The 12,125-nt window shown below is 44.8% G+C and overlaps 1 protein-coding gene across 1 annotated transcript in view; it reads left to right on the forward strand.

The window, feature by feature from the left end:
* fam222aa (family with sequence similarity 222 member Aa) overlaps nt 1-12,125 on the forward strand; it is a 44,980-nt gene that overhangs the window by 19,765 nt on the left and 13,090 nt on the right. The window contains exon 2 of the mRNA XM_026322788.1: nt 4,765-4,907. Within this exon, the coding sequence (XP_026178573.1) occupies nt 4,811-4,907 (97 nt within the window). The 5' untranslated portion in view covers nt 4,765-4,810. The remainder of the gene's footprint in view (nt 1-4,764; nt 4,908-12,125) is intronic.

Below are 12,125 nucleotides of genomic sequence, written 5' to 3' on the forward strand. Positions count from 1 at the left end.
TGCAGAGCTAGTGCATGAGTGCATCCAGGGGCTTGTATTGTTAGGGAATCAGTGGCTCTTGTTTGTGGAGCTGGGAGGGTTTGCTAACAATGCCTTTTTTATGTCCCAGAGTGTGTGCCTGTCGGCAAACGTCCCCTCAGAATTTTTGTTTGTGTGTTGTTTTGTTGCCGGTTTGTTTATGTGTGTGGATCAAGGTCAGTGAACATAACCCTGTCATTGTGTGCCATGTCCAAACAGACCAGTTTTACATCAGGCACATTAGTGTGTGTGCGTTTGCATATGCTGAATATACAGTATGAGTGCAAATTATTTAGTACGGATGTGTGGAAAGTGCCGAACTGAAGGGGTTTACTGCGAGTCCTTCCTAATGGAGCCTTTCACTCTCTCTCCATTCATGTGACGGTATGGTGACGGGGAAGGGGGAGCCAGGGATTAAGGGGGTAGAGGCAGTGCCTTGTTAAAGAAAAAGAAAGGGTTTGAGTGTGTCGATTGGATTAACTTGTTTGGGCTTATTAAGAGGGGAGACGCAGCAGCTTGTTAAAAGCACTGCATGGGGCGTCCCACAGTGAGACGGCAGGGTCACCATTCAATTAGGCCAAAGCCCCGCCCCCTCTCTTTGTGCAGGCTGTCCGCCAGGCTCCTGGACCATGGCTGGTCCTGCATTGTGAGGAGAAGTTTCATTGGAGACACTTTAACACAGACTGTCAAACCTCTATAGAAGCTTGATGATTGGTTTTCTGTAAAAATCACTGAGAGATAATTTTAGCTAGGGCTGTGAATAGACTAAAATGTTTTTGCTGGTAATACTGGAGTTTCAGTATTGATACCAAAATTATAGTTGGGTTCAGAAAATATTGGCATGGTTATAACAGCCCTATCCCAAAACACGGATGTTGACAGATGATTCTTCAAAACGTTATATTAAAAAGACATGAACAGTTAATAAAAAAAAATGTAAATCAAGGTTGTAATGGGAGGTGAACTCATCCTAGACCAACCTAATGTAGTGTCAAATTAGAAACTTTTTTTTTTTTTTAAATCAGAAAGCTTCTGATCAAACAATACACAAACCAAAATATGAATCTGCCCTAACAGGCCCTTTTCAGCCAGTACCAAAATAGTTCTGAGGTACAATATCCAGGTCAAGTATTAGCTGCCTTACTCTTTATTTCACCTGAAACATGTGTAGCTCAAAACAGACGCTCTGTTTATTCGCCCGTGACCACCCTGTTAAACCCCACACTTGGCAGGATGCTTATCCGGGCAGACAGCTTTGGGCACGGGGAGCCATCTCCTCTGATCTCTTCTACAGTTTAAGAACCTTTTAACTAAGAAATAGGTCTCTGCCAAGCCCACCGCCTCTTGATTTCGGCTTATTCCCTCATCTCACGGGACTGATCTTCCGCCCCCATTGCAAACCCTGCAGCGGCGTTAGCAGAACGAGAGAGAGCTGATAGACGTCCTGGCTTTTGAGATATCCCTGCAATGTTGTAATAGGAGACCTATGAGTGGATTTGGTGAGTGAGTAAAGTGCAGGTGTTTTTTTTTTTGTTTTTTGTTTTTTTTTTGGAGCAGTGTGTAGGGCAGTGAGTCTTCACATACATTCTCCAGCACCTTCACAGGAATTGACCTGGGCAAGACAGGCTGTTTTAGGACAGCTGGATGATGGGTCACAGGGTTTTGGTATGGAGATCATTTCCTGCCACTGATAGACATCTGCTAAGTAGACAATAACCTAATAGGGGGAGATGAGGGGAAAGGGGGACATGACAAACAAGCCAAAGACTTGCTTCTTCTGCTGCGCTCTTAAAGGCAATAATAGGAGAAAATTGGTTCTTGAAATTGAATTGAAAAAAAGCGAGTCTCTTTCAGCAAAGTATAATGCCTCGGAATACATTTGGTGAGCAGCAAATGGAGAAAAATGGAGGGTAGTTACACGATTGTCTTTCATTTCAGAGAGGGGAAAACTGTGGAGGTATTACCCGTTAAGACTGGCTTTTAGTCTCAATCTACACCATGTGTCCCCTTCCTGTCTCTCAACCACTATCTTTTAACAAATAGGCTGTGAGGATGGGCTTGTTGTGAAATTAGTATCCTCACAGAGAGGACACAGAGAAAGGATTATGTGAATAGCCAGTAATGAGCTCAAAGTGCCAGTGTGTTTGGGCCAGGCCTGCCTGTGTGTGAGAGGAAATGGCACTGCAAGCGACCTTTTTTGCTCAAGCACCTGGCGAGAAATAGAGTGGCCCCTCTCTTCCATCGGCAAAGTGTGTCTTTGTGTGTGAACGCATATGTGTATGTGTGTGTGAGAGAGAGAGAACTGCGGAATTAACAAGAAATTCAGTCTAAAGATTTGATTTACCTCCATTTATTAGGAAGAGGCATTTTTGTGAACACCATTTTCACATTGTCAGGTTTGTGCTAAAAGTGTTATTTTGTTCCATCTTTGACAGGGTTTAAAAATACACATTTGACTTAGAGTGTTAAGTGTGTTATACATGCCTCAGGGTCTGAGGCCAAATTTAATGTCTTATGAAAAATGTTTCGTTTAAGCAGGTTTTTCATGGTTGAAAGACTGAATTCTTTGTAGGGCTGATGCATTTTTGTTTAACACCTGCTTCTGATCCTTAACTCTTCAAATCAGGAAAGTAGTTCAACTTTAATTATAGGAAGCAAGATGTGCATGCTTCTTTTCCTCATTTCTCAGTCTCTGCCTGTTATGTCCTTGGGTTGATTGCTTTAAGCTCTGTTTTAAAAAGGTTGAAGCTGTGTAAATTGGACTATTAAACTTTATACAGATGCACCTGCTAATGAAATTCAAATCTTGCATATGTGTATCTGAATCAACATGACACATTTGGTCAACTAGTGTCAAAATGTCCCTACCTTCAAATATGTCACACAGAATCATTTCAGTTATAATTATAGCATAACTATCATCTTGAATGGATGTGAATTTTTTTTTATTCTGTTATTATAATAAATGACATATAAAGATATTGTATGAATGTAATTTCTGACTAAACAATTTTTTTTTAAATTATGGTTTTCCACCATGATCAAATATTCCTCGACCATTTTGTCATTTGTAAAGGTTGGTGTGATTGAATGCTTCTATTAGTGGTTTAATATTTTACTGTTTTTCACCACTGATCTATATTTTGTATTATTCCATAAATGAGCGAGAACAGGAGCTGGCGCTTTATGAACTGCCATTAATTTATCTCATAGTGATTGTAAATGCTTTCTTTCATATTAAAATGATAATCTATAAAACTAAGTAAAGGACTGATGGCAGGTGGCTAAATGTTCATTTAGTGATTCACTGAGAAAATAAATAACAGGGGACGAGCCTGTGACAGACGCGGGAGAAATCATTTTTCAATAATCTGCCACGCATCATGGCAGGAGACGCTGGCGCTGACAGCATAGATGAAATATTTGCCTCTGTTCTTTGTTTTAATATGGGAGGAGACCAGCCCAGATGGAAACGATAGTGTTTCATATCGATGCTTTTTGGACAAGAGACTCAAACGCATGCAGAGCTCAGATTAAAGCTGCAGTGCATTATACGGAGACAGTCATGCTTTTTAGGTAAGAGTGGGCTTTTGCAGTGTTATACCTTGCACAGTAAAAGCACACTCCTAGAAACCAAACAGTATCCTCTAAGTGAACAATGGAAGAGTGAATCTTGATCCGTATCATATAAAAACATTTTTTGGACTTAGCTGTTCTCATCTGGCACATAATCCAAGTAGAAGACTTTGTAATCAGTCATCATTGTGTTATGTGACATTGGTATGTTGCTGATGAATGATACTCTCCATACTACTTGATTGTTGAGGGTTCTTAGTAAGAGAGCTGGTGGGTTTTCTTTCATAAATATATATATATATATTTCTAACTGTGTCCTGTATTTCCACTGGGGCTGTGATGGGCTTTTTGAGAGGAAACTAGCAGAAACTGCCTCCCTGTTCCTGAGTGAAGGTGGCTGTGGGGAAAAGGGGGAGTGTAGAGCTGGAGATTTATGGCCTAGAGGGAGATTGATTAGTGCCGTCACTAGCCCTGATGTACAGTTGGCAGTCTCCCCCTCCCAATCCATTGCATTTGCTCACACACGCACACACGCACGCACGCACACACACACACACACACACACACACACACACACACACATACGTTCAACACACAGCTACACATACATTCAGACACCACTGAGTTCCCCAGGCCTTTCCTGACAGTCCCCCAGAGCTGTTGCATGTTAAGTTGTAGCAGACAGACTGCTGTTTTCTCAGCATTACCATTTTTTGCTGTCCATAGATAACACCATCAATCACTACATACACACACTGCACTGGAAGGAATGTGCCCGAGTGTGCCTGCATGTTGCTACTTTCTACGTGTGCCTGTGTGTTTGTTTTGAGGATGGTTTCATAGACAGGAGATGCGGTTGAATGGCTGTGTAGATGTGTGGTTTGAAGCTGTAGAGTGACTAGCCTGGACTGTGCTCTGAACCCATGTCAACCATGCTGCCCCAGTGCAGGTGTGTGTTTATCATTCAGCACACAGCGCTCTGAGAGGCCGGCAGCTGTAGGCATGCTTTCTCAATTAAATCTTGGTTGAGAAACTTAGCCCAGCTAGCAGAAAGCCAGCTCCTGCCAGCTTACCAGACATGGCCATGGAGCTTTGACCTCGAATCATCCTGTGTAACTCACTCAGCATTCCTCTCTTTCTCCTTTTCTTGCATTTCTTTTTCTGCTCCAGGTTGGCCGCAGAACTCCCCCGGCTGTAGTACTGTGCCCACCTCGCCATGCTGGCCTGTCTGCAGAGGAGGCAAAACCCTCCACCCCAGCACCCGGTGTGTGCCAGCAAGACCCTGGAACCACCACAAGCCCTCGGACGTAAATGTAAGTTAATAAAGTGACAAGGTCATCCGTTGGTCATCCGTTCAGCTCATCTAAAGCCAAAGATATAAGAGAGATGTGTTTGTTTGTGTTTAATCATAGCCAAAGTGAATAATGCAAACAGGTAGTTAACCCTGGTTGTAAATAAGTAATGGAAAATATACTTTTCAGGTTTCTGTTGTTTGTTACCATGTTTTCTCGCTACTCTGAGGAATTCTAAACAGTGTTGTTCACTCTGCACTTAGGCTTTGGATTTCCGTGTTGTTTGGCTATTCATTGTGAGGGGGCTGTTTAGCTGTGCTGATTGTGCAGTCGTGGCAACAGGGCTGAACAGACAGTGTTTAACGTGCCTCACTGGCCCTGGGTGACCCTGAGGGTCTGTAAACATTTACAGTGTCTGGCCCTGGCTGTGCCGGCCGCCTGTAAAGCATGACAGCTGCTCTGTTTGCTCCCAGAACACCACCCTCTGTCCACTCACAAAATGGTGTAAAGGGACAGAGATGAGCCAGGAATGAAAACTGTTGCAGAGCAAGCAAAACTAGTTCTAACCAGTTAGGGATTAGAGACAGCTGAGCATCTGAAAGGTGAATTTATTCCTAATTGTGTTGAAGCTTTTGGAAAATTCTACAGCGACTGTTTTCTGATGAGAGGGAGAAAAGTCTTTCCTTCTTACTTAACACTCAGAGTTTTTTAGTAGCCTTTGTTTTCATGGCAGGCTGACAAGCTTCCCCAAACACTGGTGGATGGAGAGCAGGGGAGCACTAACCTGGCAGTTTTTACTTCAGCTTAGAGAGGCTTAATGGGAATACCAGGTTCTGTGCGTCTTCATCAGTGGGACATTGTATCAGGACTCTAACCAGCTCATTGAAATGCTTTAAAGAGACTATGATTGGCTCTGGGCGAACAAGTGAAGCTTTGCCTGCATTCTCTCTCAGGTCCTCACTGGCCAATTAGCTACTTCTCAGCTGAACATCACACTCCAGTCGGCTGCTACAGAGGAGAGGAGAGTCACAAACAACAAGGTGACAGGCTGCTACCTCTGTCCTCAGATGTGGAGTTGTTTTTGCTGGTCTGTAAGGATGTTGCATATGGAGCTGTATAGGTGTGTGTGAAACAGAGAGGGAACTGGAGAGACAAACAGAGCTCTGGGTGCTTTTGGAAGGGGCACCTCTTTAGCTGAGAGGGGCTCAACGGGGCTCACTAATAAGGTTTCAGAGAGAGGTGAAGTGAAAGGGAGGACAAAGAGAAACTGTGCAAAAATAGAATCGGGGGAGGTAAAGATTCTGACGAAAGGAAAGAAATGGGGGGGGGAGTCCTCGACAGTCATCTTAATCGATTCCCTCCTTCCAATTTTGCAGGATTAGCCCACTTCCTCTCAGGGTCCTTTATTGAGGAGTAGCCAGTGGGAGTCAGGACTCAAATCAATAAAGAATAAGAACAGTCTCCAGTCTTCCTCTGCCCTCCCTCTTACTGACCCTCTCTGTCTGACTCTCCCTCTCCTTCTCCACCTGTTAAACCCTTTGATTGAAGGACTACCACAGCAACTGACTTGAGGTTCATAATGAGGATGTTTGAACATAATAGTCTCCTTTCTCCTTTCTGTCCTTGGATGGGGAGGGGGAGGTGGGGCAAGTGTTGGATTTCCACCACTGTGTGCAGCTCTTGGCCTCAATAAGGCAATTGTTCGTCCAGGCCCAGAAGGGGTGCAGAAAGGCAGACAGTGCACTGGCTGCAGAAGTCAGCTATACTCAGGTCACCATGCTGAGCAGGTCCCCATGATTGATTGTGCGTGGCCCAGTTTGTGCCAACATGGAAGGGAGTTGTTGGTAAGGTGACCTGGGCTCTCAACAGGAGGCTGAAAACCAACATACACCCCTCAAAAAGACAGAGTGAGTGTGAGCACAGGAAAGGGATTACCTGGCAGTGAGGTAGATGTTAGCTGTGTCATTTGCATCTGCTGTCCTTTACACAAACACAAAGTGTGTGTGTGTGTGTGTGTGTGCGTGTGTGTGTGTGTGTGTGTCTGTGTGTGTGTGTGAATACTAGGGTGGCAAAGCAGTTGAGATGAGAGGGTGAGGAGGGTTTTAGCAAAAGCTCCTGCATGCAGATGCCGAGTGGCTGCACAGTTCATTGATGCGACTCCCATTAAAAATCCCTCATACCCTCAATAAAAAAGGACTTAACTGGCTCTACCATCAGCTGGAAGCGTTCAGATCAGCTCGCCAGACAATCAATTTCCCCCAAGCGCACAGAGCTTAGCGGGAGAAACGGGAGGCGGAGAGCGGGATGTTTCCATTATCACAGCCCGCTCTCTGTCTGGGCTTGGGGGGGTTGGTGTGAGGTGGAGTGGGGAGTGCAGGGGAAAGAAAGGAGGGAGCGGCACAGGGAGATGGGGAAAGACAGACAAGTGGAGAAGAGAAAGAAGCAGAAAGCGAGTGAGAGAAGCTGGCTTTTCAAAAAGCCATTGACCGCCTGCCCTTAAAAATATCATATTGGATTAGCCTCACAGGGGCGGCCTTTTGATATTTTTTTCTTTGGCTGTAGAATTAAAAGGAGTGCGGAGCATTACTTGAATTATAAATCATAGGCACTTGCTTTCACTGCGCCCAAAATCTGCGCATATGTGGCCGCAGTCTCTAGCGCCAGCCCCTGTCATTTTTAATTAAATCTCCCCTTATGGGTGACATTTGTAGTTTGCCCCCTCCTTCATCCCCCCTCCACGTCTTTCTACCACTGCCCTAGATGGAGACATGAAAGGGAGAGATGGCTCTGGAGCCAGGGCTTCTCATCGTGTAGCGGCCGAGAGAGAGGGCACCCATCCAGACAGATGAGAGAGAAAGGCCCTGCAGCAGGGGAGAGGGGTGAATGGATGCCACTGACCCTGACCACCCATGGCCAGCGGCGGTCTTCCTCACTACCCATCCCTCTCCTTGATCATCGTCCTCCACTGCAGGTCTTGAATGTCCAGGGAGCAAAGCGTAACAGCCATACTCCTGGAGGGGAGAGGGAAGTGCACCAATCCAGTGATGAGCAACACTGTGTGATGGCTGGACAGGAGGCCCAGTAGCCCCCACCAGCACTCTGCCTCATCCTTTGCCCAGACAGCAATTACTCTGCCACATGTCAGCTAAAGAATAACAGGTCCAGAATCCTTCAATTGACTGGGTGATGGGAATATTTCTGCCTGGCTGTATTCCAAAATAATGTCTTTTCAGATTTCAGCAGGCTTTCATTTGTTTATTCATTACTTAGCAGTTACTTTGTGCCACCATGACATTTTCTAAGAGAGCTATTGTCATACTGGGTGTGCACGTTTTTAGTCTTTATCCAGACCCACTGCAGGTTCAGCCCTGGTAAACCATACAGTTCGCTACCACTCCCATATTTGTCCTGTGATTGGATCAGACTTTGGGCTAAAGCTGGGCGTTCCCCTATGTCTCTAACCCCAGCAGGGCCTGGCTGCAATTCATACACACACACACGCACACACACACAGTGATTTAGCATACTTTTGGTTTCATTGCAGTGACTTACTTAACCCCAATTAAGACAGAAACGGTTTCTCATAATGGTGAATGGAACTACAGTGAAATCAAACTCAGAAAAACCAGTTAAGTGTTTTGAATCAGCTGGTGTCCAGTCCAGAATTTGTCCCTAAATTTGCCTTGTAGCAGAGACATGTACACATGTATATACACAAGCACACATGGAGCTGTAACCCTCTGTGACACCACTCAGGAAGCCTGAGGTGCCAATCAGCCCAGTGTAGATGAGAAGTTCCCAGAAGGCCTGAAAGCTCAGGTTCATGCAGTGTCAGGCTAGGTTCAGCCCTCTTCCAGCTTGATCGACAGAGACAACCTGGCCTTGTCACACACAGCCTCAGGACATGACATGGAGGTTCACCTGGGGATTATAGTTTTTCCTAATAGCCCTGTGCCTCTACAGGCAGAAAGCTACAAGAGCCATTAGTTTGCTTTGCTTTTAGCAGCTTCTCCTCCTAAGTCGCACCGCCAGCAAGAGGGAATATGCTCAGGTAATGACCTCCAGCCACCTCCCCTACACTGTTTACTGAGGCAGTGAGAGGCATAAGAGTGGAATTAGTTAGCCGTTTCAAATTACTGCATGGTACTCAGTGACTGTTATATGAAAAAAAAGTGGTAGTGTTTTCAGTTAAATATTTAAATGTGGCCATGAGCAGCAGCAGAAATAACAACCTTTACCCTGATTACCTCAGTACCCTGGAGGTGGGGGCATCAAGTGGAACTGGGGGCAAAGGAATGGAGACAGAACGAAGGGGAGAGAATCTGCATACACTTGACCTTTTCCCACTGATTGAACTACGTCTTTTCTAACTCCCATTTGGAATTCCACAGGGTGCCCACAGAGACTGTCATTATTCCACAGTCTGCAGCAGGGAAGCAGAGGTCATGAGGTATTTTTCATGGTGAAAGGTGATTGACAACTATCCGTGGTCTCTATACCTCCTCCTGGATGCCTGCTCATGTCGTCTCTTTTTGGAGATGGCTGGGTTTGCATAGCCACATGAAATGTGTAATTCACATTGCTATATTGCAAAATCCAGTGTATTAATACAGTTGCGGTTTATTTCAGAGAGACAGCCATACGATATTTGTTGTACAAGTCTTACCTCATGCATACTACAGACTCTTCTGTCATGTTGGTCTCTCAGCGCTGGCACACAGAGGATCATTTCCGGCTGGTAGCGTCCCACAGAGCCATGCCTTCCCTCTGCCCTCTGCCGTCTGCTGTGAACACAGGGGGTGACACAATCTTATTGCCTTGGTAGGTGAGTTTGAGGAAGAGGGGCTCTGCTTTAGTTTTGGGCACAGCGGGACTTGGGTCGAAAAGCAGGTTCCTGGTTCCAAAACCTCTGAGCTGGCATTTGGGCATCCCAGGTGCAAGGCATCAACATCCTCTGTCTTCGCCTGCCAGAGAGAGAGTGGGGGTGGGTTGGGGTATGTGAGCGACGGTACAGAGAATGTCCACAGTCCCTTGCTGTCCCACAGGAAATGACACACAGTCTGTGCCATCTTTGAACTGAGCCCACCACAAACTGACCATGGGAGGCTTTCTGGAGGTGTTGCACACTTTTGGCAGGGTACTGTGTCTCTTCATTACAAAACTCTAAATAAAACCATAGTCATGGTCCAACATTTGAACTTAAAAGTGTGTAAGTGAGAAGAAAGGCTTTATTATGTTTTTTAAAACAAGATTTCCAGTATTTACTCACTGTTTCTGTCTAACCAGCCAAATTATCTACTAATTACAGCACATTTAATGGTATGAGTAGAAATTTTAGCACAAGTAGTTATGTGAGGAAAAAATCCAAACTAAAGAGCCAACATCAGTAAAGTTTGGCATTTTGGTCCAAACCAGTCATGAACTTGCACCAAATTTTAAAACCATCCCTGGCTGTGGTTTTTCAGTCTACTCTAATAGTGTAGAGAGTTTGGCAGAGAAATCATGGGTGTGCAAACTGACCACAGCACAATGTTGAACTCATTGCTCCTACGGGACATTTAACTGCAGCTCCTGTGGTTGGCTCTTCACATGCACCGGGTGAATCGTCACTTTTAAGTTGCCGAATTTCTTTTTGCTAGGTTATAGGTTTAGGGTTAGGGTGTGTTTTTGCTGACCTCTGGCTGCTGCTTACAGCTTTGAACCCTCAATATGACTCAATGCCCTTGAACACATTTCCAACAACCAGTTTTCACTAATGCTAACCCTGTTAGGGTACAGTTACAAACCCAAGCCTGAATCTGCAAACTTCATCATAGGAGCATCAGTCTCTGATTTTGTTATTACAATTTTTGTTGTTACTAGGCAATGAAAATGTTATCGACCTAACAATTGGAAAAAAAAGCTGAATTATTGCTTAATGACGTGATAAGAATGTGTGTTTTCTCTCAGTCGAAGAGGTGTGAGCCAACAACCCAAAACATTTCTCACTGACAAAATACAGAGAGCACATCCACACAATAGGTTAATTGTAGTCTAATGATAAAATGATAGTATATTAATTAAGAGCCATTACAGGTTTTACATTTACGCAAAACAAACATGCTGTTTCTGTCAAACCTCTCAGTTTGAAACTGCTATGACATTAAATATTTCAAACTCTTACTGAAAATATATCCATTTAGGTATTGTTTTTCCCAATAAGTTCACGTCCCTCTCCACTCTTCTTCTATCCTCTTGTTGGCATGTGTACTGCAGCGGAGTGCCTTGTTGTCTGTGCAGTGTTAAATATTAATTGGGAATCAGTGGAGGACTTGTCTCCTAAATGATAGAACAGAAGGGCCCAGGCTTGCCTCAGGCAGCCTGCAGGCGCCTTTCTTCTTCCATTTACCTGCAGGCCTGCGCACCAGCACTTCCTCTGGTCTGACAGGCCTGCCCAGGCGCCTCCAGCCTCCCCTCATCTCTCCCCACTCTCTCTCTCTCTCTCTTTTTCTTCCTTCTCTGCTCTCTCTCATCTGGTTCCTTTTCTTATCTCTGTACGGGTTTACAATCTCTACTCCCTTTACTCCAAACCTGCGTGTGTTTGTGTACGTACTGTGTCCATTTGAGTTTGTGCATGACTGTGAGTGCTGCTGACTCTTGGCTGTACACATAGGCCTTTAAGAAAATAGTGTCACAGCATTGCATATTCAGGACAGTGAGGATCTGTGTTCCAGGTCAGGATTTTAGCTTGTTTTATGTCTTTGTTGGCTCTGTGTCCCATCTCACTGTCTTCCTGATCACTGAAAGATTTAATCTCTGTTTCCTCTTCGTGATGTTTCCCCATAACTGGCGTAACGGTTTGTCTTTTTTTTTTTTCTTCTGAGAGCCCCTCTTTGTTCCCCTGTATCAGACTTGTCATCTGGAGAGGTATACCAAGACAAAACAACTGGCGCTGACTGTTTCTTGGTGCACTGGCTGGCTCTAACTTGTGGATTATCCTTCTGGACAGAGTTAATTAAGGTGCAAAGATTTGTTTTTGAAATCAAACCTGTCTGACACTGTTGTTTTATCTTTTGTCGGCAGAACACCGCTTTTCCTCAACCATCGGTGAGGGCATATTGTGAAGTGAAGTGAATGGAAACTGGAAAAACCTAGAGAAGGAGGAAAGGGCAGTAGAGAGGCAGGGAGATAAATGGAGGAGACTATGGGTTGGTGGGGGTCGGCTTTGATGGCATGGGAATGAGTTCACAGGCTCATGAG

The sequence above is a fragment of the Mastacembelus armatus genome, chromosome 9 (genome assembly GCF_900324485.2).
Source record: "Mastacembelus armatus chromosome 9, fMasArm1.2, whole genome shotgun sequence".
Classification (NCBI taxonomy): Eukaryota; Metazoa; Chordata; class Actinopteri; order Synbranchiformes; family Mastacembelidae; genus Mastacembelus; species Mastacembelus armatus.